We start from the raw sequence: 26,640 nt of genomic DNA, 5'->3' as shown, positions 1-26,640 counted from the left end.
TACCCCATTCTGCACTTAACGCCAGTTATATACAATCTAAGGTCACAATGCCCTAAATATATTCTGAAACTGATGTTTTACTTTTGAAAATGATGACAGAGTTCGTTGAAACTGGTAATGTAACTTTTTTTTTTTTAAAAAAAGAAGAATTTTGTGTAATGTGACTGTGGCTTCACTATTCTAGTGCTAAATAAACATTCCACTGTACCCATTGTTCCCGAGTCACAATGGATTCCACTTCAGAATTTCTTATTCGAATTGTCTCCAAACACTGTCTACGCTCTTCCGCAGTCTCATTGACTCGACGATCATGTACTCGTAGTTGGCTTTCGTTGCGCGTATGTCGACCAGTATTTCGAGTCAATGGCGACATTTCTTTCCAGAGAGATAAAGCATGACTTGAAATCAGGTGAATGTTTGCAACAAAGCAAATTACCATGAACTGATATCGCTTCAATCTTAGCAACACACCAAAGACATGATCACCACCGATAACACACTGAAATGTCTCTTTCAATTGTATTCTTTTTCATAGAATATGAATATTCATTGCGGAATTTATTTTTGTTACGAAAACAAAACGGTCGAACTGAACGTCACATTTTTATCGTTGAGATTTTCATACAAAAATACCGTACAAATTTTCGACTTTTTCGGTGGATTTTTCAAAAATTTTCTTTCGTGCAAACTTTGTCCTAACAATTGCGAACAAAAAAAGAAAGAAATCAGCCAAATTGGTGAAGCCATTCCCAAACTGAGGTGCTTTCACACGTGTGGCAGTTTATTTTTATTTATATAATAGATGCGGCATGCAGTTCAAGAGGTATGGCATCACTGAGCTGCGTGAAAACGAAACTGCACGACAAATTTCGGTACAATGCTAGTGACATATGTGTACGAATATGAGTGCAATATGTTAAATATATGTGCCAGTGGGTATGCGAGCAAAACTATGGGTAAAAAGCTCCTTCTAAACCCTCGATCGATCTTACTTACTATGTGGAAATAAATAGTGTTAGAGTAAGAATCGGGAACCTCCTATTGGTGTGAGGATTATACCATGGAGAGAGAACAGGGGGGCAAGAGATGGATTGAAAGAGAGGGATAAGGAGGAAAACTGACAGATATGGGTGAGGAGGAGACAGAAAGAGAGAGGGGGAGGGAAAGTTGTCAGAGAGAGGAGAGAAAAACATCAACAGATAGAGGAGGAGGAGGAGGAGGAGATGGACAAAGAGAGAGAGGTGGAGGAGAAAATAGATGGAGTGGAAGGAGCAGATTGGAATGAGGAGTGGTAAGAGCAGGTCAACAGAGAGGGGGATAGGAGAAGAGGGACTAAGGGAGATGGTCAGGAAGTGGGGGGGGGAGGAAGTGGAAGGAAAAAGAAGATTAAAAGATGGACATAGAGGGAGGAGAAGAGGAGATAGTGGGAGGGGGAGCTGCAGATGGACAAAGAGAGACAAGGAGGAATTGGTAAGAGGGGAGGGAGGGGATGGACATAAAAGGAAATGAACGAAGGGAATGGGAAGGAGCAGATGAAGGGACAGAAGAAAATGAATGAAGAGATGGGCAGAAGCAGATGAACAGGAAGTTGGGGGTGGAGGTAGTGGAGAGAGAGGGGATGGAGGGAGATAGACAGAGAGGGGGAAGCAGAAGATGGATTAATAGGAGACTGGAATAAATACACACTCTAGCAACGCCAAGTGCTCAGCCAGTTACGTTAATAAAAGTTTTAAGAGAAATATTACCTTAAAAATATATACATTACTGTTACATATTTGTGTTCGTGTTGCAGTACATGTAATATGAAATTAATTTCGCTGCCATTATTCTGCATTTTTTGTCAACAAAAGTTCATCGTTTTCTCTCTTTGATTATCACTTTTTTTTAGATTAAACTACTAGTTTTAGAAAATGCGAGGGAGACTATGCTGATTGAGAACAGAGTTTGTGAAATGGTGCAGTAGGGGGACACTGGGGAGGGGAGGGGGTGGGTAGGAGGAGGTGGGTGGAATGTTTGTAAATTGTGTACACACCGATTTTAAACTTTCAATTTGGGACACATTGAAAGCGTAGATTTTGAAGCCCTATTTAGATTAGCTAAACAAAATCGGAGCATTTTTCTCTTCTCCTTAGTTAAATGTGACAATTGGACTGGTTGTGCAGGTTCGCTATGGAGATGCACGTGGTGACATTTGACAGGCGCTACCCGTCGCTGGAGAAAGCCAAGAGCCAGAAGAACGGCATACTCGTGCTTGGCTACTTCTTCCGGGTGAGTAGCACCACTATGTGTATATATATTAATCAACTAGCAACTCAGTGCAGGTCTCTGCCAACCGAGTCACAGCTGTGTTTGTCGAGACTAAAGCATTAAGTAATACTATTGAAAATGTATGTTCACTGAGTTTATAGTCTTCAAAGTACACGATGATGTAGCTCATATGTTCACTTCAGATATTTCGTGAATCGTCTAACATGTCGTAACTCGGTCTTCATCCAAATTAATTGTGGAAAAATCGTCACAAAATTATTTATAGTCTCTTTTCATAGCTCTATTTATTTCAGAGATTTCGATATCAATTTCACTTTTTCGAATGGAACTACAGTCGTTTTTGCTGCTAAACAGTACCGTTCTTCTGAAAGAGATGCGTCCAGTGGTATTTCTTTCTTCAAAATCCCAGTAGTAGTTTTGGAGAAATTAAGATATTTATGACCTACTTGTTACTGTGTTATGCTGAAGTTGGCGTGGCTACAGGAAACTGTGGTCAGGCTGATTTGTTCGCTCGAACTAACGCAGCTGAGTGTGTCTGCATACAAACGCGGATTTGTCGAGAAAAGATAACTTCAACATGATACCAATGACCGACACACCAGCAGGAAGCCAGAAGGTGAACATCTAAGGATGGTGGCTGGTGTGACAGTCCTTGTTTCTGCGAGAGTTCGAAAGAAAGGTGGACGTAAAAACTCGAAAGGATATGTGATACAGGTTATTGAGGTATAAAGATTGTATAATAATTTACGGTCCAGCCACATTAATGTGATCGCCTGTCAAAATCCTGCATGGACACCTTTTGCAGTGCAGACAGCTGCGAGACGTACAGGAAGACAGGGATGTGGGGCGATGCTGACACGCGCGCCGCGGCCATCAGCGCCAGGTTTTTCTGATGCGTCAAGAACCCGGTCCAGATGGTCCCACATATTCCTGGCTGGATTTAAATGGAAGGAATTTGGTGGCGGGGGAGTACGGTAAACCCATGCTGGTGCTCTTCGAATCACGCACGCACATTGCGAGCTGTGTGACACGTTGTGTTGTCCTGCTGGTAGATGCCATAGTGTCGAGGAAAACGAACTGCATGTAAGGGTGGCCATGCGTATTCGTGTTGATCCATTGTTCCTTCTAAATTCAGGAAATGCGACGAAAACGTTCCCCAGACTATCAGGCTCCCTCCTTCGGCCAGGACCCCTGCAACGATTGTTGTAGGGCCATACACGCCAACTCCCATCTGTCCGATGGAGCATTAAACGTGATTCCTCTGAAAAGCCCACCTGTCACCACTTAATGGACTACGGTTGCGGTACGGGCGAGCTAAAGCCGTCGGCACATGGACCGTGCTGTCGAACGTTAACGTTGATCGTGCCGAGTTCAGCGTGCTGCTGAACGGTCAGGAACGATGCGACTTGTGCACACGGTACGTGGGCCCCAACGTGGTATACGCGATCGCAACGCATTCCAGCGGCAGTTTAGGGATGTTTGTAGCTCGTAAATCACACTGTGTACTCGACGGGCGCTCGTAAAATTCCCACGTTAGCTCTATTAAAACGCACATTTCCTTCATCATCCACGAAAAGGAAAGTACCATGTCCAGTCAACAAGGACACAGGCTTATAAAAGCTCCATTACAAACAGTGCGGTACAAATTTGGAATACTTCCCCGCATAAAATAAAGATTATTTCATCATTCCCACATTTTAGTAAAACCCAAGCTCAGTCTTACTTGATCACTGTTCCTACCCAGTATCAGAATTCTTGCAACATGTGAATTACGAAGCGTAAAAGAAAAAGGAGCAAAATATACAAGTAGCGCAAGCTCTCCTGCAGATTAAGCCAATCGAACAAAGTCACCCCTTAACAAAAAAGGTGAGCTTATATTTACATAACATCAAATGTTATAACATATATTAGCATTAAACTAAAAAGTGTCAGAACCTAATAAAAACGCGAATGTTAGAAAAAAATTGGATGTGTTAAGACCCGAACCACCGCCCTAACAAAAACTCATTACCGGACAGAGACGCTACCTTTTTTTTATCTCACTTTGTTCATTTTCGTTCGTTGCAGCTGCTCTGGGCGGACACTGAAAGACATCCGTTTCAGTTCGTTGTTGATCCATTAACTCAGTTTTTTTATTACAGAGGGCAGCTAGCCCCCTGACAACACGCTGAGCTACTATTACGCTACACCAACAATACAATCCTTGCTCGTAGCCATATTGTGTTACCCGTGCTAGAAATGTTAATCGTCGATAATTATGTTACTAATCGAAATTTAATTGTACAAAGAAAAATGCGTTTTCCGTGGATCTTCAGTGTGTCGCTGCCTTCAAATAGCATTTATAATACGCAAGTTACAATAATTCTTTTGCCACAAATGTGATCTTATTTCATTGGAACGAATAACACAACTAACAACGGGTTTTCCAGTGATTCTCAATTTGCTGGTGATCAGAAACGGCATATATACGTATAGCCTTGAAATGAATCCCAACATGGCGCCTCACAACTCTGTACTGAAGGGAGACGGCGTGCGTGTGACGTAGGTGGCGTTGTGCCATCTCATTGGTCAACGCTCAGACGCACGCTCAGAATATCCGACACGCCAGATATTACTCCGCACGTGCTGTTCCACGCTATGACGTCAGAAACGCGGCACGCTCATCGTTCCGATGCACGGTCCGTGTGCCGAGGGCTCAAGTCCAGCCTTCGTCACCAATGAACTGCAGTCACCAAGGGTGCACGAACCAGGCGCCTGCTCCCGAAGCCCGTGTTCAGCAACGTCCGCTAGCTCGTTGAGAAGACACTGTTCGTAGCGCCTTGGTTCATTTGGGCGAGCAACTGCCCAACAGTGGCACGTATACTCGCCCCTGTACATTCTTTCGGAGCCGTCATTCGCCCGTGACATTTACGGCTTGTGGTCCAGCACAACTGGCTCTCTGCCAGTTTTTGATAGCGCAATTTTGCCATGCATGGCATACTTTAACCATGGCGACACGGAAACAGTTTACGAACTTCCACAGTTCGGAAATTCTCCCACTCTTGGCCCTAAAGCCAATGCACTTGCATGTCAGATAAAACGCTCCATTTTCGTATTACAACAACTACTGTTTTCCACATCCCCTGCCGGCCGCGGTGGTCTCGCAGTTCTAGGCGCGCAGTCCGGAACCGTGCGACTGCTGCGGTCGCAGGTTCGAATCCTGCCTCGCGCGTTCGTGCCGAACATAGGCGGCGTCGATTGCCCACTGTCTACTGCAGTACGCGTTTGCAGTCGCAGGTGCAACTACTTGTGGGCAGACTGAATAGATTCCTTCGATATCGTGGCACATACTGTCACAGTTTTACGCCTCAGATCCTGTTTGGGCGTCGGAATTCGTGCTTACACTTCATCTTTTTTGAGCTTACCCCAGAGAGAGAATTCCAGTGGCCTCAAATCAGGCGAACGTGCAGGCTGACAGACAACGCCTTAACGTCCTTTTCAGCGACCAGAAAATAGGTGGACGAGCGCATTCCTAGACACAGACAAGTGCACCCGTCCTGCTGGTACCGTACCCGTTCGCGTATTTGATGTGGTACTTCCTCTAGGAGAGTCGGTAACGCTACGGCAAGAAGCTGTGTGTATCTTTCACCCGTTAATATTGCTTCACTGAGATAACGGTCAGAATTGTAGTCTCGAATAACCACACAACAAACCTTCACACTCCACTGCCTCAGATTTCAACGTGCCTCAGGCACTGTGGCTTCTCAATGGCTAAGCTTTCCATGGTTTGTAAGGATAGGTCCATCCACAAAGAAAATTGTTAGAAGAAACATTCCGTAGTCTTGATGTTGCATCTGAACCGAGCGTCATCTGCAATCATGCAGGTTAATCTGCTGTCTGGTCGCGCGGAGTAGCCGCGCGGTTTGAGGCGCCATGTCACGGATTGCGCGGCACCTTCCACCGGAGGTTCGAGTCCTCATACGAGCGTGTGTGTGTGTGTGTGTGTGTGTGTGCGTGTGTGTGTGTGTGTGTGTGTGTGTGTGTGTGTGTGTGTGTGTTCTTAGCATGTTAGTTTTAGTGTGTAAGTCTAGGGACTCGTGAAAAATGGTTCAAATGGCTCTGAGCACTATGGGACCTAACACCTGAAGTCATCAGTCCCCTTGACTTAGAACTACTGAAACCTAACTAACCTAAGGACATCACACACATCCATGCCCGAGGCAGGATTCGAACCTGCCACAGTAGCAGCAGCGTGGCTCCACACTGAAGCGCCTAGAACCGCTCGGCCACAACAGTCGGGTGGGACTGATGAGCTCAGCAGTTTAGTCCCTTCACACACATTTGAACATTTTTCTGCTGTCTGCTGACACATGACTCTTCGGAAACTCTTGGCTCGCAAATTGTGGACAGCTCTGTTAAAGAAGTAACATTTCTTGTTTCTCTTTGTTTGTGGAACACATTTTTATTTTCTTTCTGACCAGCAAGCACTCGACACACGTGAACGACACACCTATGCACCTTTCCCATCGATACGATGCCGATACAAAATACTGTCTCCTCCATAACCGACGTAGAACGTTTCCTTTTTTGCGTATGAAATGACGAAATTACACATACGAAGTGACAACGGTCATTTTTTAATAGTGATGTTTTATGACAAAAGGAAATAATGTCTTCTCGCCCCCACTCTCCTGCTACTGGGTACGTGTCCTCCCAGCATCCCGAGACTGTCATCCCTAATGTGGATTTCTTAACATACGACGCTATTTACGGTTTCGTGGATAATTTTTACCGATTTTTTTTTAATTAGATCAACATTTCAGTCCTATTTTCTGATTCCCTTGCACGTATTTAGAAGATACATGTAAATACGAATTTCGCTGCCATTTTCTCCCACGTCTAAGATGACACACGTAAATACGCGTTTCGTAATTAATTTTACTGAATTTTTAAGACAACACATACAAACACGGGTTTAGCTGGTATTTTATCGATAGTTACGAAACAAACATGAAAACATGGAACTTTAAATATTTAATAACACCATTAACAAATGATGCTATTTACAGTTTCTAGGCAGTTCGTTAGCATTTTGTTGATTTTCCCCCCAGTACTCCACAAAATATCTACTTTTTCAAAAAGATGCTCTTCAGTAAGGAACTTTAAATATGGAGACTTGCACCCTGCGAGCACGTCAACATGTGATGCTATTTACGGTTGTTAAAATTTTTGTTAATTTTCTCCCCAAATAGGCACATTTTCTTTTTCCATGAAGACGTACCACATTGAAAATACACAGCAGGCCCACATTTCCCTTGAAACGAGCTTTCAGTGTGTGATGTAACTGTCAGGAGGAGGAGGGAGGAGGATCTTAGTGTTTAACGTCCCGTCGACAACGAGGTCATTAGAGACGGAGCGCAAGTTTGGGTGAGGGAAGGATGGGGAAGGAAATCGGCCGCGCCCTTTCGAAGGAACCATCCCGGCATTTGCCTGAAGTGATTTAGGGAAATCACGGAAAACCTAAATCAGGATGGCCGGACGCAGGATTGAACCGTCGTCCTCCCGAATGCGAGTCCAGTGTGCTAACCACTGCGCCACCTCGCTCGGTGTAACTGTCAGGTCCCATAACATTGTATGACTACAATGGACCTGCATATAAAATAACTTCTACAGAGGAAGGTACACGTTCGACTCATGAAGTCTGCACTACACCGCCGGCCGCGATGGTCGAGCGGTTCTTGGCGCTACAATCTGGAACCGCGTGTCTGCAACGGTCACAGGTTCGAGTCCTGCCACGGGCATGGATGCGTGTGATGTCTGTGAGTTAGTTAGTTTTAAGTAGTTCTAAGTTCTAGGAGACTGATGACCTCAGAAGTCCCACAGAGCTCAGAGCCATTTTTGCACTACACGGGAGGTGCGCTAAGTTTCTGCGGCAGCCTACCGCATCTGACGTCGCATATGCCACCACTGCTTCGCACATTAATACTGCCACGAGATAACTGCCGGTATATTATGCGAATAATTACGTCTATATTGAACATATATTTCACAGCGCTGTGGCCCTTAAAAACACGTAAAAGAAATATACAGGGTGGTCCAAAAGTCCGGAAGCACCCTCATAAAATTCAAATGGAATAGCAAACAAGGAAACAAGAGTCCTCACACACGAGGAACGGGAAGGAGCAAACTTTGTTGGCTATGCCACCAACATGGCGGCCAGCTTGAAAGCCGCCATCTTCGATTGAACTCCAAAATTTCAAATGGTAATGTGATCATGTGACATATCAAACAGATAGAGAATGTCACCAGAAAAACAATACCGTTCTTATTTTAACGATAGCGTTATTCATTCTCGGGTTATAGCCAAGTTACATGTGGCAGCAGTGGGATGTTCGGCAGCATGTGTCTTATGTGCCGAAGAGACATTACGCCGATGTTACACAGTCCCAAGAGACCACCAACAGTCATAGGAATGGCTCGATGTGTTGTCCATTATGTTGGATTGTTAATGCTATCCTCCGAACCCAGTCCTGATGAACTTTGACCAACACATCTGGCTGAATTTGACCACAAGCATCAACAATGCGCTGCTTTAGGTGATGCAAATCCCGTATTGTCACAGAATAAACCAGTGCTTTGACGTGACCCCAAAGATAAAAACCCAAAGGAGTCAAATCTGGGGAACGTGGTGGCCACTCCAGAGCACCCCTACGACCAATCCACTTTTGGGGGAACTGCACATCCAGGTATGCTCGCACACTGTGCCCATAATGTGGTGGGGCTCCATCATGCTGGAAGAATTCCGAAAATGACACGTCCTCCGTTAACAACGAGGGAAACACTTCTTCATCCAATAACCTCAGATAACCGTTGGCTGTTAACGTACTATCAATAAAAAGAAAAGGTTCAACGACTTTGGTACCCCACACACCACACCAGACCAATCCAGTACGGATTTGTGTCGGACCAGTATCTGTGATTCTGCTTTTTCACTTCACCATTGATAAAGAAATTGGCTTCATCACTGAACAGCCCCTGATAGGGGAAACGTGGGTTTATCTGCTGCTGCTGTGTCACCTATTCTGCGAACTGAACGCGGCGGTCTGGGTCATCCTCGTTCAGGTGTTGGAGCAGCTGAATTTCGTACGGTACCATTTGTGGTGCGATAAAATTCGCAGTATGGAGGTACGGCTAACCCCACATTCTTGTGACAGGCGACGAGTACTCCGTTGCAGACTCTTGCTAAATGATGCCAACACGCTCCCTATTGTTGCTTTATCATTGGCAGATTTTGGTCTTCCAGCCTTAGGTTTATCTGCGACAGAACCTGTTGCTCGGAATTTGGCCAAAAGCTTGGCAACTGCGCTGTGAGTGATGGGCTGTCTGGGTGGGTGATGACTGTTGAAATCCTCAACAATGACCCGTGCGCTTCTTCCTCCTGAAATCAAGATGATTTCAATGCGTTCTTCGTGTGTTAAGGACGTTTTGTAACCTGTAAATAAGGAAACAATGATTAAAACGTTAGCATGAGTAAATGATACCTAACAGTTAAACACATGAGGTAGTCACTCTGCACCGTTTCAGACTCCATTTTATGACTTCTCAGTACGTAATACTCACGCAGCCGAGCGTCCCACTGCCGCCGCAACTAATTGGCTAAAAACCGAGAATGAATACAGCTACGGCATTGTTTTTCTGGTGAAATTCTCTATCTGTTTGATATGTCACATGATCACACTCCTTATGAAATTTTTGAGTTGAATCCAAGATGGCGGCTTTCAAGATGGCCGCCATGTTGGTGGCATAGCCTATAAAGTTTCCCCCTTCCCGTTCCTCTTGTGTAGGGACCCTGTTTCCTTGTTTGCTACTCCATTTGGATTTTCCCTAGTTTTGGACCACTCAGTACTTTCCATACTCTGCACAGTGACGCCTATGCCCTCCCCCACTCTCCGCACGCAGAGGCGCTTCGTGTGACCTGCTCCGACCGGTCGTGTCCCGATGCTGTGGCCGCTTGCCTCTGCAAGCGAGGCACTACACCTCTGTCGGACACTACGAAAGCATCCCACACTTCCCTTCGACCACTTCCTTTCACGCTACGCATCTGAGCAGACGGTACGCGCAAATTTGCCTACCTCCTAGTCGCTTGTAATGGGTTTAAAATAATCTGGATACTTTTCCTCTGCACGTCCAGCAAGTGCAAAGGTCCTGGACGATCTCAAGCTGCGTCCACTCTACGGCCGCACTACGGCACGGCACGGCCAGTCGGCCAACCACAGCCGTCGGTGTTTAGTATGGTACACACACGCACTCTAACATTAGATTAGATTCAGTTTTCGTTCCATGCACCCAAAAAATGAGATTATTCTCGTGGATGTGGAACATGTCAGAAAGTATAACATAAGACATTTGACTATAATACACTCCTGGAAATGGAAAAAAGAAAACATTGACACCGGTGTGTCAGACCCACCATACTTGCTACGGACACTGCGAGAGGGCTGTACAAGCAATGATCACACGCACGGCACAGCGGACACACCAGGAACCGCGGTGTTGGCCGTCGAATGGCGCTAGCTGCGCAGCATTTGTGCACCGCCGCCGTCAGTGTCAGCCAGTTTGCCGTGGCATACGGAGCTCCATCGCAGTCTTCAACACTGGTAGCATGCCGCGACAGCGTGGACGTGAACCGTATGTGCAGTTGACGGACTTTGAGCGAGGGCGTATAGTGGGCATGCGGGAGGCCGGGTGGACGAACCGCCGAATTGCTCAACATGTGGGGCGTGAGGTCTCCACAGTACATCGATGTTGTCGCCAGTGGTCGGCGGAAGGTGCACGTGTCCGTCGACCTGGGACCGGACCGCAGCGACGCACGGATGCACGCCAAGACCGTAGGATCCTACGCAGTGCCGTAGGGGACCGCACCGCCACTTCCCAGCAAATTAGGGACACTGTTTCTCCTGGGGTATCGGCAGGACCATTCGCAACCGTCTCCATGAAGCTGGGTTACGGTCCCGCACACCGTTAGGCCGTCTTCCGCTCACGCCCCAACATCGTGCAGCCCGCCTCCAGTGGTGTCGCGACAGGCGTGAATGGAGGGACGAATGGAGACGTGTCGTCTTCAGCGATGAGAGTCGCTTCTGCCTTGGTGCCAATGATGGTCGTATGCGTTTTTGGCGCCGTGCAGGTGAGCGCCACAATCAGGACTGCATACGACCGAGGCACACAGGGCCAACACCCGGCATCATGGTGTGGGGAGCGATCTCCTACACTGGCCGTACACCTCTGGTGATCGTCGAGGGGACACTGAATAGTGCACGGTACATCCAAACCGTCATCGAACCCATCGTTCTACCATTCCTAGACCGGCAAGGGAACTTGCTGTTCCAACAGGACAATGCACGTCCGCATGTGTCCCGTGCCACCCAACGTGCTCTAGAAGGTGTAAGTCAACTACCCTGGCCAGCAAGATCTCCGGATCTGTCCCCCATTGAGCATGTTTGGGACTGGATGAAGCGTCGTCTCACGCGGTCTGCACGTCCAGCACCAACGCTGGTCCAACTGAGGCGCCAGGTGGAAATGGCATGGCAAGCCGTTCCACAGGACTACATCCAGCATCTCTACGATCGTCTCCATGGGAGAATAGCAGCCTGCATTGCTGCGAAAGGTGGATATACACTGTACTAGTGCCGACATTGTGCATGCTCTGTTGCCTGTGTCTATGTGCCTGTGGTTCTGTCAGTGTGATCATGTGATGTATCTGACCCCAGGAATGTGTCAATAAAGTTTCCCCTCCCTGGGACAATGAATTCGCGGTGTTCTTATTTCAATTTCCAGGAGTGTACTTACTACCCTGATCATTTGTCAGGACATAGTCGAAATAAGTTAATACGTTGCTGTAAACTGGAAAAGATAATGTTTACAGAACGCAGTACACTGGAACAGCTAATATTTACAGAACTAACACGCTGTCACAATGAAACATTGTTATGCATTTATAATAAATTAATCACACACAAATAACTAATCTCGACTGTTGTGACCAAGTGTTGTGAAAACTGAAATCTAACAGATATTTTTTTACTTAAGCTGGCTTTACAGTCTCTGTTAAGATATTTATTTATGGAGTAGAAAGAGTTGCCTATCAAAAAGTCTTTCAAACTCTGTTTAAACCGTGCTTTACCTGAAACCCAGTTTTCAATTGTTACTGGCAGTTTATTGAAAATGTGTGTTCGTGAATATCGGACCCCTTTTTGGTCTTTATGTAGATTGTTCTTATACCTAGTATTGATATTATGTATTGTGCTACTGGTTGGAAATAGAGTTGTATTACTTGCAACAAATTTCATTAAGAAATAAATATACTGAGAAGCAGTGGTTAGAATACAAAGTTCCACGAACAGGTTCCTACAAGATGTTCCTGAATTTACACCACAAATGAGTCTCATCACACGCTTTTGCACCCTAAAAACTTCTGCTCGATTTGATGAATTGCCCCAGATCCCATATGACATAATAGAATGAAAGTAAGCAAAGTATGCAAGTTTTTTTTATATTTATATCTCCTACATCTGACATCACTTTCACGGCAAATACAGACTTGTTTAGGCGCTTAAGCAATTCTGTGGTATGCCCTGAATTTATTATCGAATTGTAATCCCAGAAATTTAACGCTGTCAACCTCTCCGGTCTGCATGTCTTCATATGTTACAGGTTCTGAACTGCATACAGTGGGTCTTCTCAAAGTTTAATGACAGTCAATTAGCTTTAAACCACTTATTAACGTCAGTGAAAATTTGATTAGCAGCTATTTCTAAATCTGTACTTGGCTTGCTACTTGCTGCAATGTTCGTATCATCTGCAAACAAAATAAACTTAGCATCTGTCAGTGTAACAGATGAGCGAGACATTAATGCACACAAGAAATAGCAATGGATCCAAGCTGGAACCTTGATGAAAACTGACTGGTTAATGCACAGGTATTTCGCGACGACACCCCTTCTTTCCTGTTATAGATAGTTAAGCCTCAAACCATTTAGCAGCACTGCCGGTGACACCATAATATTCTAATTTACTTAGGAGAATGCCGTGGTTCACACAGTCAAAGACTTTTGACTGGTCACAGAAAATATTTTAACGTAACGTGTCTCCTATTTGCACAAATGAGTTAATGAGTACGTCATCATGCTGACGTGTTTTTTTCTCAGCAGCAAGATATGTACAGTAAACTTTCGTAAGATATCTGTACAGCCAATATCACTGCAGTAGCGCACGGTATACACCTAAACAGCGCGTTGGTCTACCATTTACGCACTACAGCAGTTCTACGTGACCCAGAGTTTTCCATATGTTTTACGAAATTCACGTTCAATGGTGGTCTGACAATCCCAGTATTTATTTACTCTCTGCCCCAATTACGGCATATGGCTCTACCTTCGCCTCAGTTCCACTATCGTTGAGATCAGATATACACTGCGTCGCTCCTAAGAATCGTCAAACATAATATGTTTTTCCCCTGCAGTTAGAACGATCTGTGCGCGGGAAGAATGTCTGTGTGTCGGTCAGAATTTTCGCGCTACAGAGTAATTCCATAACCTTATCTTCCGTATTTTATCTACGAGTCAGACATTTAGTCTCCTCATTAAAATTCCAGTCCATCCATTTACAGACAGACAAAATGGAGGAAAGAATGTACACTATTCACCCAGTCCTTTCAATCACTCACGAAGTCTCTACTACAACTTAGCTGAGTAATGATAATTAATTTCGATGTAACATAATTATATGTCGTTATTGACGATTTGTACGAAAATGTTAAACTAAAAGTCAGCTCTGTATTAGTGATGTTTAACATTATCTACCACAAGTCATCGCAAAACACCGTAAACCTTTGTCTATTGAGCTTGATGCTGCAAGCTGCTTCCCGCTATCTGTCGAGCGTCATTTATTACATAATCATTATTTAACGGACTTCAAAATATAATACAAATGTTTTAGAACCTGCCTTTGTTGCTGAGACATTTATTTGCTCGTTTCAAAAAAGTGGTTCAAATGGCTCTGAGCACTATGGGACTTAACTTCTCAGGTCATCAGTCGCCTAGAACTTATAATTACTTAAACCTAACTAACCTAAGGACATCACACACAGTCTCTGTTAAGATATTTATTTATGGAGTAGAAAGAGTTGCCTATCAAAAAGTCTTTCAAACTCTGTTTAAACCGTGCTTTACCTGAAACCCAGGATTCGAACCTGCGACCGTAATGGGCGCGCGGTTCCAGACTGTAGCGCCTAGAACCGCTCGGCCCCACAGGCTTACTTGCTCGTTTCTGTCAGGTGGAAAGAATGCCTGCCTGCCGATTACGACTTTTGAGCTACAGAGAAATGCCATTATTTCATTCACATGTCTTTATCAGTGAGTCAACAATATAAATTTAGTTTACCAATTAAGTTGTAAGTCCATTTATAGGCACAACAAACTCGTGGAAGAAAGTTGTGTCTTATTTATCGAGAAAATAAGCGACAGAGCGTCTGCTGCTGTAAATAGCATCACGTTTTGACGTGCACGCAGGGTCTTAGTTCCTAAATATTTTACGTTTCATATTAAAGCGCATCTTTTTGAAGAAGAAGATATTTTTTGGAATACTGAACAAAAGCCAACAAAATTGTAACAAACTGCCTGAAACCGCAAATAGGATCATTTATTGATGGTGTTATTAAACATTTAAAGCTGCGTATTTTTATATTTGTTTATTAACTATCGATAAAATACCCGATAAACCCATGTTTGTGCGTGATGTCTTAAAATTTCGGTAAGATAATCGCGAAACCCATATTTACGTGTATCATCTTAAACGTCCCGCCATGAACCATGGACCTTGCCGTTGGTGGGGAGGCTTGCGTGCCTCAGCGATACAGATAGCCGTACCGTAGGTTCAACCACAACGGAGGGGTATCTGTTGAGAGGCCAGACAAACGCGTGGTTCCTGAAGAGGGGCAGCAGCCTTTTCAGTAGTTGCAGGGGCAACAGTCTGGATGATTTAGTGATCTGGCCTTGCAACACTAACCAAAAGGGCCTTGCTGTTGTGGTACTGCGAACGGCTGAAAGCAAGGGGAAACTACGGCCGTCATTTTTCCCGAGGGCATGCAGCTTTATTGTATCATAAAATGATGATGGCGTCCTCTTGGGTAAAATATTCCGGAGGTAAAATAGTCCCCCATTCGGATCTCCGGGCGGGGACTACTCAAGAGGATGTCGTTATCAGGAGAAAGAAAACTGGTGTTCTACGGATCGGAGCATGGAATGTCAGATCCCTTAATCGGGCAGGTAGGTTAGAAAATTTAAAAAGGGAAATGGATAGGTTAAAGTTAGATATAGTGGAAATTGGTGAACTTCGGTGGGAGGAGGAACAAGACTTCTGGTCAGGAGAATACAGGGCTATAAATACAAAATCAAATAGGGGTAATGCAGGAGTAGGTTTAATAATGAAAAGGAAAATAGGAATGCGAATAAGCTACTACAAACAGCATAGTGAACGCATTATTGTGGCCAAGATAGATACGAAACCCACACCTACTACAGTAGTACAAGTTTATATGCCAACTAGCTTTGCAGATGACGAAGAAATTGAAGAAATGTACATCGTAATTCTGTCAGAGAGACCAAAGGACTTGGAAGAGCAGTTGAACGGAATGGATAGGGTCTTGAAAGGAGGATGTAAAATGAACATCAACAAAAGCAAAACGACGATAATGGAATGTAGTCGAATGAAGTCGGGTGATGCTGAGGGAATTAGATTAGGAAATGAGACACTTAAAGTAGTAAAGGAGTTTTGCTATTTGGGGAGAAAAATAACTGATGATGGTCGAAGTAGAGAGGATATAAAATGTAGACTGGCAATGGCAAGGAAAGCGTATCTGAAGAAGAGAAGTTTGTTAACATCAAGTATAGATTTAAGTGTCAGGAAGTCGTTTCTGAAAGTATTTGTATGGAGTGTAGCCATGTATGGAAGTGAAACATGGACGATAAATAGTTCGCACAAGAAGAGAATAGAAGCTTTCGAAATGTGGTGCTACAGAAGAATGCTGAAGATTAGATGGGTAGATCACATAACTAATGAGGAAGTATTGAATAGGATTGGGGAGAAGAGAAGCTTGTGGCACAACTTGACCAGAACAAGGGATCGGTTGGTAGGACATGTTATGAGGCATCAAGGGATCACCAATTTAGTATTGGAGGGCAGCGTGGAGGGTTAAAATCATAGAGAGAGACCAAGAGATGACTACACTAAACAGATTCAGAAGGATGTAGGTACTGAGAGATGAAGAGGCTTGCACAGGATAGAGTAGCATGGAGAGCTGCATCAAACCAGTCTCAGGACTGAAGATAACAACATCTTAAACGTCGGGAAAAATAGCAGCGAATTCCATATTTACATTTTTTTTGTCATCAGTCTACTGAATGGTTTGATGCGGCCCGCCACGAATTCCTTTCCTGTGCTAACCTCTTCGTCTCAGAGTAGCACTTGCAACCTACGTCCTCCATTATTTGCTTGACGTATTCCAATCTCTGTTTTCCTCTACAGTTTTTACCCTCTACAGTTCCCTCTAGTACTATGGAAGTCATTCCCTCATGTCTTAGCAGATGTCCTATCATCCTGTCCCTTCTCCTTATCAGTGTTTTCCACAGATTCCTTTCCTCTCCGATTCTGCGTAGAACCTCCTCATTCCTTACCTTATCAGTCCATCTAATATTCGACATTCGTCTATACCACCACATCTCAAATGCTTCGATTCTCTTCTGTTCCGGTTTTCCCACAGTCCATGTTTCACTGCCATACAATGCTGTACTCCAGACGTACATCCTCAGAAATTTCTTCTTCAAATTAAGGCCGGTATTTGATAGTAGTAGACTCCTCTTGGCCAGAAATGCCTTTTTTGCCATAGCGAGTCTGCTTTTCATGTCTTCCTTGCTCCGTCCGTCATTGGTTATTTTACTGCCTAGGTAGCAGAATCCTTTAACTTCATTGACTTCGTGACCATCAATCCTGATGTTACGTTTCTCGCTGTTCTCATTTCTACTGCTTCTCATTAACTTCGTCTTTCTCCGATTTACTCTCAAACCATACTGTGTACTCATTAGACTGTTCATTCCGTTCAGCAGATCATTTAATTCTTCTTCACTTTCACTCACGATAGCAATGTCATCGGCGAATCGTATCATTGATATCCTTTCACCATGTATTTTAATTCCACTCCTGAACCTTTCTTTTATTTCCATCATTGCTTCCTCGATGTACAGATTGAAGAGTAGGGGCGAAAGGCTACAGCCTTGTCTTACTCCCTTCTTAATACGAGCACTTCGTTCTTGATCGTCCACTCTTATTATTCCCTCTTGGTTGTTGTACATATTGTATATGACCCGTCTCTCCCTATAGCTTACGCCTACTTTTTCAGTATCTCGAACAGCTTGCACCATATTATATTGTCGAACGCTTTTTCCAGGTAGACAAATCCTATGAACGTGTCTTGATTTTTCTTTAGCCTTGCTTCCATTATTAGCCGTAACGTCAGAATTGCCTCTCTCGTGCATTTACTTTTCCTAAGGCCAAACTGATCGTCACCTAGCGCATTCTCAATTTTCTTTTCCATTCTTCTGTAAATTATTCTTGCAAGCAGCTTCGATGTATGAGCTGTTAAGCGGATTGTGCGATAATTCTCGCACTTGTCAGCCCTTGCCGTCTTCGGAATTGTGTGGATGATGCTTTTCCGAAAGTCAGATGGTATGTCGCCAGCCTCATATATTCTACACACCAACGTGAATAGTCGTTTTTTTGCTTCTTCCCCTAATGATTTTAGAAATTCTGATGGAATGTTATCTATCCCTTCTGCCTTATTTGACCTGGTAGGTTAAATCACAACTCAACTTTCGTGTCCAGGGTCGGTGAGCCATTGACCTCGTAGCAATGGGAACACCGCCACACTCTCCGATATGGCATAGAGACCGCCAGCGGGTCCCGGCCAAACTACGCCCCGCCGACAATTCCTTGCTGCTGCACGACAACCGACCGACTCCTCAGAGCCAGTACGGCGTCAACATTTAAAATAACTTGTCAGTCAAAATCACACAAACTACACACCGTTTCACGAACACTTGCACGAAGAACTAGACAATGGTAAGGGCAGTGACGGTACGATAACAGGGACGAATCACGAGTAGGCGCAGACAGCCAACGCATAAGCGATCGCCGGCCAGATGCACGTCGTCCGACAAGACGACCGACCGACGACCAACCAATGTCGGCGCCACTCCAATCATGTGTGTCGTCGCGAGTCATGGCGGTCACGACCTCACTGCTGCCGGGCCGCAACTGAGTTTGTGGCGCGTGCCAACTCAAACACTGCCAGGTTCCAAACTCCCTCACAACACATGGCGACCGCGAATCAATAGCAGTGCGGCAAAGATAATACGGCAGGGCCTATACCGATAAGTGCTGCTCCTGCCGCTACGAGCAGGCAAGGCAGCAACTCAGTGGCACCAGTAATTGAAATTAACATAGCGAGGTGCGAGTACGGTAAAAACAAGATGTAAAATAGGAAACGGCACAAACACGAGCCACGCACTGCTCATGTTCCTCTTTAAAAGACTGACAGAAAAGTGGAAAACTAACTGCTTCAGTCTTTAATTCGGTTCTCTGAACAAAAGTTTTGTCATGGGACATATTGACGCTTTTTTGTGCTGAAAGAAATTAGCAGAGAGACAGTGATAGTAGAAGAGACAGTGCCAGTGGCAGAGAAGGAGAGAGAGAGAGAGAAAGAGAGAGACAGAGAGCGAGAGAGAAGGCATTGATTGGGGCCGGGGCGGAGTGGGGGGGGGGGGGGGGAGATAGTGTCACTGAAAAAGAGAGACAGAGAATCAATAGCATTGAGAGCGAAAGAGAGAGGAGATGTTGGTGGTCAGTGAGAGGCAGTGGCAGTAAAATGAAAGAGAGATACGGAGATAGAAATGATGGAAGAAAAAAAAAATGAAGAATACTGATGAGTGGAGATGATAGATAGTCTTGGGGGGTAGTACAGTCTCCCAGACCGGCGAACATAGGTATAGGGGAGGGCGTATTTTGGATAGAAATTGAAAAATGTGGATATAGGGGAAAACAAAAGTTAAACAGCGCAGAATTTTTGAGGTGCTGCGGTGCGGTAGAGGGAGTAACAGTGGGAGAGAAAGACATAAGGAGACTGTGTAACTGGGAGCGGATACAGTTGCAGAGGGATTTACTGAAAATCTTTGAAAGGGAAAAAGACCGTGGGAGAGGTTCAAATGTAGACCGTGGGGGAGAGAGGGAGTGCTGAGTATGAATGCCTAACTATAAAGAGGAACTGGAAAACAGAATTTAGGTCGTGCTGTTTTAAAACAGCGTGTATATGTTCGCATGCCAATATTTTTGGTGAGGAAGGCAAAGTGAGGACTGAGGCAGCTGCTTCCCCACATTTGTGGCCGCCGTCTTTTCAGTAACCCTTCTTTGTGCTCCGACAGAAGCAATTTTTCGCCGGTTTGTTGTTGCGACGTACTTCAAGTACGAGAAGGAGAAAACAATTGTCTAGCTGTACACAATGCAGCAGGGTGAGAGATGAAATTTGGAAATTTGTGTTTTTTTCCTACGGGACCAAAGAGCTGAGGTCATCGGTCCGTAGTCTTACACACTAGTTAATCTAACTTAAACCGTCTTACGTTAAGGGGGAGGGGGGAGGGGGGGGTAAAAGACGTGAAGCGGGACGACTTGGAGCAGGAGAGCCATCACAGGACATTTTAATTTACACTGTCTATACTTTTATAAATAAACTCATAAAACTTTGTCAGCATCAGCAGGAAAAATTCAGGATTCACACTGATAGCAGTGGAAGTTCAAAAATATAAGAAAATATATTTTTTACATTTTCACTTCCCATTGGCAGCATTTGTCGCTATACGTACACTTTTCTTCATAAGTAAGAGAGATTCTTCGATGAATTTTGCACAGCATACAAACCATAGTTACAGGCGTATGAAACTCTAGAATTTTCCAAATCTATTGAAAACTGTGGTAAAAATTGAGATAATTCACTATAAAGGGTGTGGCAGATCGCCGTCCGGCCGCGCTTGCGCCGTCAGCGGTCGCATCTGGCCCCCCACTTATGACGACCAGTGCTATGGCTATGGATTTGATGGATACAGCTCCGGAAACTTGGAAGACAGCGCTGTCTGCTCCGCTCCCCGATTCTGAAGATGAGAGCTCCACCGCCCCGCAGCCACGCGGACGAAGCGGGAAACAGAAGAGGAGGGCAGCTGCCGCCGAGAAGCGGTGCTCACGTGGCCAGTTGTCGTGGGTGTGAGGTGTGGAAGCGTGCCATCGCTCGCCAACGTGGCCAAACGCCAGCGCCGCGTCCGAAGAAGCCAGCAACGAGACGGCCCGGCGTCTCTTTCGCGGCGGCAACGTCAGGGGCGCCCTCCGCCGTACCGGCTGCGTCGGCAGCTCCTGCCGCGTCCGATAGCGTGCCGATACCTGAGGCTCCTGCGCCTCCACCACAGCTGCTAGTGGCGGACCCGGGTACTGCCTCTCCCGGGCCGTCGGCCACACCGCGCCCCGCCAATCGCCTGCGCGGGGGTCAGCACCGTCAGTCGAGCAGCCCCAGGTGGACTCTCCAAGCGAGTCAGCCATGCCTCCCCCTTCCAGCGACGGGGCCGCGCCGGCTGCCTCCACCGCTGACCTGGCCAACCTCGTCGCGCAGCTCACTGCCCTGGTGACCAGTGCTACGAAGTTGATTGAAGTCCTGTCGCAGCAACTCACCGCTGCAGTGCCCATGGCCTCTCCGGCCCCGACCGCTGTCAACACTGCACCAAGCTGGTGAACTTCGCCACTTTCTTCGAGATGAAGCCGTCGACGTCAGCCTTATCAACGAACCCCACCTGAAGTCTGTGGTCGACGTCAGGGCGGCCAACTACTCCAGCTATCGCACCGATCGACTGACGGCGGGTGGTGGGACAGCCGTTTACGTCCGCAATGGCATTCGTCATCACGTGATACAACTTCCACCACTGGCAACGCTGGAGGCCACTGGTGTCGTCGTTCACACCTCGGCGGGCGCCATCACGTTCGTCGCTGCCTATCGGCCGCCGTCTCGTCCACTGGACCCTGCTGACATCGATGCTCTGCTCTCCTTGAGGGGGCAGGTGTTCGTCGCCGGGTCTTCAATAGTAAACAAGTCTCCTGGAACTCCAGGATCACCAATGCCGCTGGCCGCTGCCTGCTCTGGGTAGCGGAACGTCACCACGCACTTGTGGTGGGGCCGTACGACCCGACAATCTTCCCTGCCCGTGGCCTCCCGGATATCATCGACATCGCAGTCGTCAAGGGCATCCCTCATCAGACCACCGCCACGACGAGGACGGCACTGTCTTCTGATCATGTCCCAGTGGTTTTTGATATCGACCTAGACGCCCTCCAACAGCCCAGGCGAGGCATCTCACTTGCTGGCATCGACTGGTGCAGGTTTCAAGCAGCCGTCACGGACTCACTCGCCGCCGCGCCGCCCCTGCGGAAGCTGGAGCGGACGCAGCACTTCTGCACTTTGCGGCAACCACGATCGACGCTGCCAACATAGCAACGCCGCCCCGACCTCGCACTCCGCCTGACTACTCCCGCCAGCTGCCGCCGGACATCCTTGCGGCCATCACTGAGAAGAACCGGGTCTACCGGGAGTGGCAGCGGACAAGAAATGCCAACACCAAGCGCCTCCTCAACAGGATGTGGCGGGACATCCGGGTCGCCATTGACAACCATCGCAATCGCGACTTGAATAACAAGGTCGCCTTGACGACGGCACAGCCTGGCAGACGACGAAGCGTTTCCTACGCCGCGCGCAACCTATCCCTCCACTGCTGGTCAATGGTCAGGCTGTCTGCGAACCAGCTGCGAAGGCTGATGCCCTCGCAGATGTCTTTGAGGCTGCGTTTACGCCGATCGAAGACCCGACCGACGCCGTCCACGACGACCTGGTTGCTGACCGGCTCCCACGCTACTTGGAGGCACGCGGCGACGATGACGTCATTGAAGAGACGACGGCGGAGGAGGTGTCGTCCATCCTGCGTGCCCTGAACCCCAGGAAAGCTGCGGGCCCAGACGAGGTTTCCAACGCCCTACTCCAGAAGTTGCCGCCGGTGGCTGTCACTCATCTCGCCGCCGTCTTTAATGTAATCCTCCGGTCCTGCAGTTTTCCTCAGTCCTGTAAGCATGCAAAGATCGTGGCGATTCCGAAGATGGGGAAGGATCTGCGTCAGCCCGCGAACTACAGACCTATTAGTTTACTGCCGGCCGTCTCCAAGGTCTTTGAAAGGGTGTACATCAGGCGGCTGCAGCGCCACGTTGACGAGGAAGGCCTCCTGCCCGAAGAGCAGTTCGGCTTTCGCAGGGGCCACTCGGCAGTTCACCAACTCCTACGGCTAGTGGAAGATGAGTTCGTCGCCCTCGAGCAGCGCGAGTTCTTCGGCGCGGTGCTCCTGGACGTGTCGCATGCTTTCGACAGTGTGTGTCACCGCGGCCTCTTGTTCAAACTTTTTGAACTTGGGGTCCCGACGTCGCACGTCCGTCTCATCCATTCCTATCTTGCCGATAGGACCTTCCATGTGCGGGCCGCGCATGGCTTGTCCTCCGTCCGCCGCATCAACGCCGGTGTGCCACAGGGCTCGGTCTTGGGACCACTCCTGTATTCGCTGTACACTTCTGATGCGCCCAAGATCGACCGTGTGCGGCTCGCCCTGTGCGCGGATGACACGGCTCTACATACGAGGAGCCTCAATGCCGCCGTCATGCGCCGCCGTCTGCAGCTCGCCGTTGACACCCTGGCAGCCTGGGCCGTCAAGTGGCGTCTACAATTCAATGGGGCCAAGACGCTGTTTCTGATCGTCACCAGGCGACTCGTTCCTGCGGGTTTGCAACAGCTCACCGTCGGTGGCAGCCCTGTCCCGTGGCGTCCCACGGCGCATTACCTCGGCGTCACCATCGACCGCCGGCTCACGTGGGTTCCGCACATCCGCGAAGTGAAGACCAAAGTGCGGAACCGGCTCCGCGTCCTGTACCCGGTGCTGAATACCGGCTCCCGACTACCACCGCGTCTGGGCATCACTCTCTACAAGGCGCTGCTCCGCGCTGTAATCCAATACGCCGCCGTCGTCTGGGGGAACGCCGCCGACACGAACCTGAAGAAGCTGGAGACACTGCAGAATCGCATCCTTCGGCTGGCCTTGCACCTGCCTTACGATTTCCCCACCGCTCATCTTCACGACATCGTGGAAGTACCTCTGCTCCATGACCTCTTCCAGGCGGCCGCCCGCACCTTTTACAAACGTGCTGGCCGGTCGCACAACGCCCACATCCGGACGCTGGGCCGCAAACTGCCGCGCAGCGTCAACACCCGCTGGCCACACCTGCTCGCTGCAGAACTGTGCTGAGGAGACACCGAAGAAGACAATCTACATGTGAAGACGCATTACATCGGCATGCGTGGGAGGCAAAGCACTAACTGCTGCGAACTCCATCACACATCGGAGGACAAGTTATGTCCGTGCAGGTCTACGCGAGACGAGACCGAACCCAGTTCCCGCTGAGCAGCCATAGCGTACGGATCTCCGTGCCGGCACGTTCGCAGGAGCTCAGTCCGCCAGTTCACCTGATGATGGCGACATGTATGATCGCCGAAATATTGTGCCCGTTGGACGCTGTAGACCGGCAGTACACCCGTGAATATTTTGATTATTTTATGAATTTATTCGTAGAAATATAGACAGTGGGAATTAAAAAGTCCTGTGCTGTCTCCCCTGCTCCAAGATGGCCCATTTAACGTCCCACCCCCCTTAACCCATTACTGGCCATTGTTCCTTTTTTGGGATGCGTATATTTTAGTTATTTCTACGTAAGAAATGGGGCTTTTAGCCTTTACTGTTGCACAAGTAGTTTTAACTAACTGCTATAATGCCTGTGAATGTAAAATAAATAACTTTTTTCTAAGTACTTCATGTCAGGAAAATTATAAACTTGCCGATTTTTTGTTCTCGCACTTGGCAGCACTGTATGTCTGCTGGTAGTTCCTGGACAACAATGAGCTGTGATTTAATTGTCTGGGGGTGTTTGTTCTGAACATATGGATGTCCGTGTAAGCTCAGATTTTTTCAAGTAAGTGCAATATCGATATATTTTATGCGTCCCAATAATGGGACAACGGCATGTTACACTATCATTTATTGTTGATGTGCCCATATGGCTGGCTTAGAGCTACTGGACAAGCAGATATCACTTTATAGGACGAGGATCAGGGCAAGCCGGCCCAATAAAAAACATTGATTAACCATGAAATCTGATATTTAATTGTTGGAAACGTAATTCAATACCAATCAGTGGCCGGCCATTGTGGCCGAGCGGTTCTAGGCGCATCAGTCCGGAGCCGCGTGACCGCTACGGCCGCAGGTTCGAATCCTGCCTCGGGCATGGATGTGTGTGATGTCCTTAGGTTAGTTAGGTTTAACTAGTTCTAAGTTCTAGGGGACTGATGACCTCAGATGTTAAGTCCCATGGTGCTCAGAGCCATTTGTTTTTTTTTTTTTTTTTTTTTTTTTTCTATATGGTCAAAGAAATGGTTGTTGTTGTTGTTGTTGTCTTCAGTCCTGAGACTGGTTTGATGCAGCTCTCCATGCTACTCTATCCTGTGCAAGCTGCTTCATCTCCCAGTACCTACTGCAACCTACATCCTTCTGAATCTGCTTAGTGTACTCATCTCTCGGTCTCCCTCTACGATTTTTACCCTCCACGCTGCCCTCCAATGCTAAATTTGTAATCCCTTGATGCCTCAAAACATGTCCTACCAACCGATCCCTTCTTATAGTCAAGTTGTGCCACAAACTTCTCTTCTCCCCAATCCTATTCAATACCTCCTCATTAGTTACGTGATCTATCCACCTTATCTTCAGTATTCTTCTGTAGCACCACATTTCGAAAGCTTCTATTCTCTTCTTGTCCAAACTAGTTATCGTCCATGTTTCACTTCCATACATGGCTACACTCCAAACAAATACTTTCAGAAACGACTTCCTGATACATAAATCTATATTCGATGTTAACAAATTTCTCTTCTTCAGAAACGCTTTCCTTGCCATTGCCAGTCTACATTTTATATCCTCTCTACTTCGACCATCATCAGTTATTTTACTTCCTAAATAGCAAAACTCCTTTACTACTTTAAGTGTCTCATTTCCTAATCTAATTCCCTCAGCATCACCCGATTTAATTTGACTACATTCCATTATCCTCGTTTTGCTTTTGTTAATGTTCATCTTATATCCTCCTTTCAAGACACTGTCCATTCCGTTCAACTGCTCTTCCAAGTCCTTTGCCGTCTCTGACAGAATTACAATGTCATCGGCGAACCTCCAAGTTTTTACTTCGTCTCCATGAATTTTAATACCTACTCCAAATTTTTCTTTTGTTTCCTTTACTGCTTGCTCAATATACAGATTGAACAACACCGGGGAGAGGCTACAACCCTGTCTCACTCCTTTCCCAACCACTGCTTCCCTTTCATGCCCCTCGACTCTTATTACTATCATCTGGTTTCTGTACAAATTATAAATAGCCTTTCGCTCCCTGTATTTTACCCCTGCCACCTTTAGAATTTCAAAAAGAGTATTCCAGTCAAAATTGTCAAAAGCTTTCTCTAAGTCTACAAATGCTAGAAACGTAGGTTTGCCTTTTCTTAATCTTTCTTCTAAGATAAGTCGTAAGGTCAGTATTGCCTCACGTGTTCCAACATTTCGACGGAATCCAAACTGATCCTCCCCGAGGTCTGCATCTACCAGTTTTTCCATTCGTCTGCAAAGAATTCGCGTTAGTATTTTGCAGCCGTGGCTTATTAAACTGATAGTTCGGTAATTTTCACATCTGTCAGCACCTGCTTTCTTTGGGATTGGAATTATTATATTCTTCTTGAAGTCTGAGGGTATTTGGCCTGTCTCATACATCTTGCTCACCAGCTGGTAGAGTTTTGTCATGACTGGCTCTCCCAAGGCCGTCAGTAGTTCTAATGGAATGTTGTCTACTCCGGGGGCCTTGTTTCGACTCAGGTCTTTCAGTGCTCTGTCAAACTCTTCACGCAGTATCGTATCTCCCATTTCGTCTTCATCTACATCCTCTTCTACTTCCATAATATTGTCCTCAAGTACATCGCCCTTGTATAAACCTTCTATATACTCCTTCCACCTTTCTGCCTTCCCTTCTTTGCTTAGAACTGGGCTGCCATCTGAGCTCTTGATATTCATACACGTGGTTCTCTTCTCTCCAAAGGTCTCTTTAATTTTCCTGTAGGCAGTATCTATC

The 26,640-nt window shown here is 46.7% G+C and overlaps 1 protein-coding gene across 2 annotated transcripts in view; it reads left to right on the top strand.

Annotated features, from left to right (window-relative positions):
• Positions 1–26,640, top strand: part of LOC126293743 (carbonic anhydrase 2-like) — a 252,477-nt gene that overhangs the window by 195,012 nt on the left and 30,825 nt on the right. For both annotated transcript variants that reach the window (XM_049987095.1, XM_049987096.1), the window contains one exon: positions 2,163–2,268. In XM_049987095.1, the coding sequence (XP_049843052.1) occupies positions 2,163–2,268 (106 nt within the window). The remainder of the gene's footprint in view (positions 1–2,162; positions 2,269–26,640) is intronic.

The sequence above is a fragment of the Schistocerca gregaria genome, chromosome 10, assembly GCF_023897955.1.
Source record: "Schistocerca gregaria isolate iqSchGreg1 chromosome 10, iqSchGreg1.2, whole genome shotgun sequence".
Classification (NCBI taxonomy): Eukaryota; Metazoa; Arthropoda; class Insecta; order Orthoptera; family Acrididae; genus Schistocerca; species Schistocerca gregaria.
Note: the sequence above shows the minus strand (reverse complement) of the source record. Positions and strands in the feature narration are given on the sequence as shown.